The sequence below is a fragment of the Stegastes partitus genome, unplaced genomic scaffold (genome assembly GCF_000690725.1).
Source record: "Stegastes partitus isolate 25-593 unplaced genomic scaffold, Stegastes_partitus-1.0.2 Scaffold431, whole genome shotgun sequence".
In the NCBI taxonomy this organism is placed as follows: domain Eukaryota; kingdom Metazoa; phylum Chordata; class Actinopteri; family Pomacentridae; genus Stegastes; species Stegastes partitus.
The window spans coordinates 462,951-466,039 of record NW_007578162.1 but is presented as its reverse complement, the minus strand read 5'-3'; the positions used below and the strand labels follow the sequence as shown (position 1 = coordinate 466,039).

The 3,089-nt window shown below is 43.5% G+C and overlaps 1 protein-coding gene across 1 annotated transcript in view; it reads right to left on the bottom strand.

Moving 5' to 3' along the window:
* LOC103360366 (glutamate receptor ionotropic, kainate 5-like) overlaps positions 1–3,089 on the bottom strand; it is a 154,338-nt gene that overhangs the window by 23,796 nt on the left and 127,453 nt on the right. The window contains exon 16 of the mRNA XM_008286087.1: positions 1,516–1,741. Within this exon, the coding sequence (XP_008284309.1) occupies positions 1,516–1,741 (226 nt within the window). The remainder of the gene's footprint in view (positions 1–1,515; positions 1,742–3,089) is intronic.

The window sequence follows — 3,089 nt, the reverse complement described above, 5'->3', positions numbered from 1 at the left end:
GAGTTCGACACCCCTGCCCTAAAGGTAGACTATGGGTATAAATCTGCTATTTCACACCCTGTTCTCATCAACCTCCACAGTCTGCAGGTGACCTCTCCGCTACAGCGAGCTATGACAACCTCCAAACGTCAATGAAAGGACTACACGAGTCTCGTGTTTAGCTTATTTACGCATCAGAGCTGATTTCACCACAGGCCCAGGCTCCGTCCCTTCGGACTCTCAGCCCGATCCATGTTCTGACATGTACATCGTCAGCCGGAATCGATTTGCCACATCTTTTTAACTCTGGCAGCAGCAGCAACATCGACACGACCAACGTACCGATCTGTTCCACTTCACACGGGCTCCTGTGGTATCGGCGTAATAAATTTCTGCAAACAAACATAACAAGAAACGCTCCTGGAACACAGCGCAGACTTTAAAGATGCAGCAGAGCACACGGAGCAGTGATCGAACGATAGCCAGACCAATTAGTCTTTGCGGGTTTATGATCTGTGCTACCAGCTTTACACCCTCTGCTACCGGTGGAGGAAGCATTCAGATCCCTTGAGCAAAAAAATACAGCAAAACAAAAATACTCAATTACAAGCATGAAAAATCCTACTTAAGTCAACATAAGCTGCAAAATGTAATTAAAGTATTGCATTAAAAGTGCTGGTTTGGTCCCTCTCACTGATATATTATTGGATTATTAATAGCAAAGCATGACATAAATCTGAGAGTTTGCTGGATGATTAATCGGAGGAGAAGGAGGAAAGAGCAGTTTGTCTTTAATCCTTTACTTTTGCTGAGACACTGGATCGCTGGAACATTTATTGAGAAGTTTTTAGGGAAAACTCCCCATTTGGTGGAGATGTTAACAACACAGACATCTGAAATATGAGCTCGACTAAAGACTGCTTGTGAAAGAAGCCAAAAATGGTCGGAAACCACTGATTTAAAGAGTTTGTTATATTATCCGCTGTGTGAAATTAGTATCGTAAACGCTTGGAGAGTACAGCATTTCCCTCTGAGATATAATGGAGTGGAAGGAGAAAGCAGCAGCACATGGAAACACCACCACAAAATGATACTCGTGTTACTTTCCACCACTGCTGCAGTTGAGCGGCATGCCTTCAGGCTCTGTGTCGCTGTTTGACAAGCCAAATTCTGGGGAAAAAAAAACTCAAATAAATAGAAGTGCCACCTTCACAAAAATGAATTAAAATGTTCATTTTCAGCCTCGTAGGTGTTGCTATTGTCTGAGAGCTGCACTGTCATCATTGTGTTCACGGGTCGATATCTGACACATTAGTCACGAGCACGCTGTGATCAAACACCAGGGATCGGCACCATGGGGCCACTTGCAGCAGCTTGTTTGCCATCTGCTGTTTGCCTTGGCATTAAATGGTGCGTATTCACATATAGACTATATTTGTTTTGGTCGGCTCTGTGACTAAAACACACAACCAGAATTGGCTTTTGTTGGCGGCGGCGGCGGCAGAACACATGGTTCGGTGGTCGCCCTCCACTCACCCAGCGGCATGCCGATGCCGTATCCCTTGGTGTCCAGCAGGCCGCCGATCTGCGTGAGGTTGCAGTTGAGGCTGCGGTAGTACTCGTTCATGGTGCTCTCCATCAGGAAGGCGTACTTGGAGTTGAGGACGCGGGCGATGCCTTCCTCGGTGCTCTTCACGAACACGCTGGGCTGCTTGGAGTTCATGTAGTTCCACATCCGCTGGTACGTCTGGTACCGCGAGTTCTGGAGGATGAGGAGGAAAAGAAAAAGGTGAAGGGAACCCTGGAATGAGGCACCACTTAGACCAGGAGTGTCCAATCCTGGTCCTCGAGGGCCACAGTCCTGTGGTTTCTCTCTCTCTGCAGAAGCCTGATAACGATCCTGATCGTCTGAATCAGGTGTGTTGGAAGAGAGAAACATCTAAAACATGCAGGACTGTGGCCCTCGAGGGACCAGGATTGGACACCCCTGACTTAGACAATAACGTGACTTTTCTGGTTGCATTCCTTTTAAAGATGCAGCCAAGAGCCTCTGATCCGATTGTTTGCATCTTGGCATGTTGCACGTGTTTTGCTGTCCAGTTTAGCAGCAGATGCTGTATTTTACTGAATCCTCTGATCCCCAAAACCTGCCAAAGGATTTGGAAGGAATGTTGTCTTTAAAAAAAACACACAAAAAAAGAAGCCAAAATGACATTTTTAATCAAATCCAGAAACTGTGAAACAGAGTCCTTAAACTACTCAAGTATAATATGTTGTAATGTCTGGAAACCAAACCGAATCTTAGCTTAAAAGTCTGATATTTTATCAAAATCACTTTATTGTATGTATCTCATTTAAAATTCACCCAGAATGAAGCATTTGCATGAACCAGATTCTGCAAAAAAAAAACAAGAAATTCTGCCTTCTCAGTGCAACTATAAAGCCATTAGTGACTCAGCTGCTACCAACAGTCACATAAGGAAAATTCAGACTTTTTGGTTGAATTGCGAGCTGTGTTCAGCACAAACATGGAAAACAAATTTAAAATTTACATAATGAAATATCTGTAGTATGTAAAGCCACATTTCCCCAATATTGGTAGCAGCTGTGGGCACTTGGAGAAATGCTGAAGCCCGATTTTTGTTTTCCAATTTTTTATGTAAATAATTAAAGAAATTCAAGTTTTGTTTCTGCTTTTTAAATTATTTATGGCATTCTAACTGTATCAGGCTGCACAGAAGACATTTCTGAGTTCTCTCTCCTTCTAGTCATGGTTGGTCTGTTTCCATAGAGGTGCAGGACTTTATGTTGCAGTGAAAAATGAGCCCACAGTAACTGAAAATGTGATAGGAGCAAAAAAATATACCCAGAAACTGCTCTGAATTCAGAGGGTTAAAGGACAAGTCGATGTTTTTCTCTGCTTACTCTGCAATTATCTGTGACTCTCAGCGCCAAGGCCTCCAGTTCCTACTGAGGGTGTACATCTCAAAAATACCTTATTTCATTTTTAAAAAGTCCTCAAAACTTTCCCAAAACTGCTGGAAATTGTCTGGTTTTGGGGAAACATTTTTTATTGGGGGCTGCAAGGTGGCTCAGTGGTTAGCACCGTT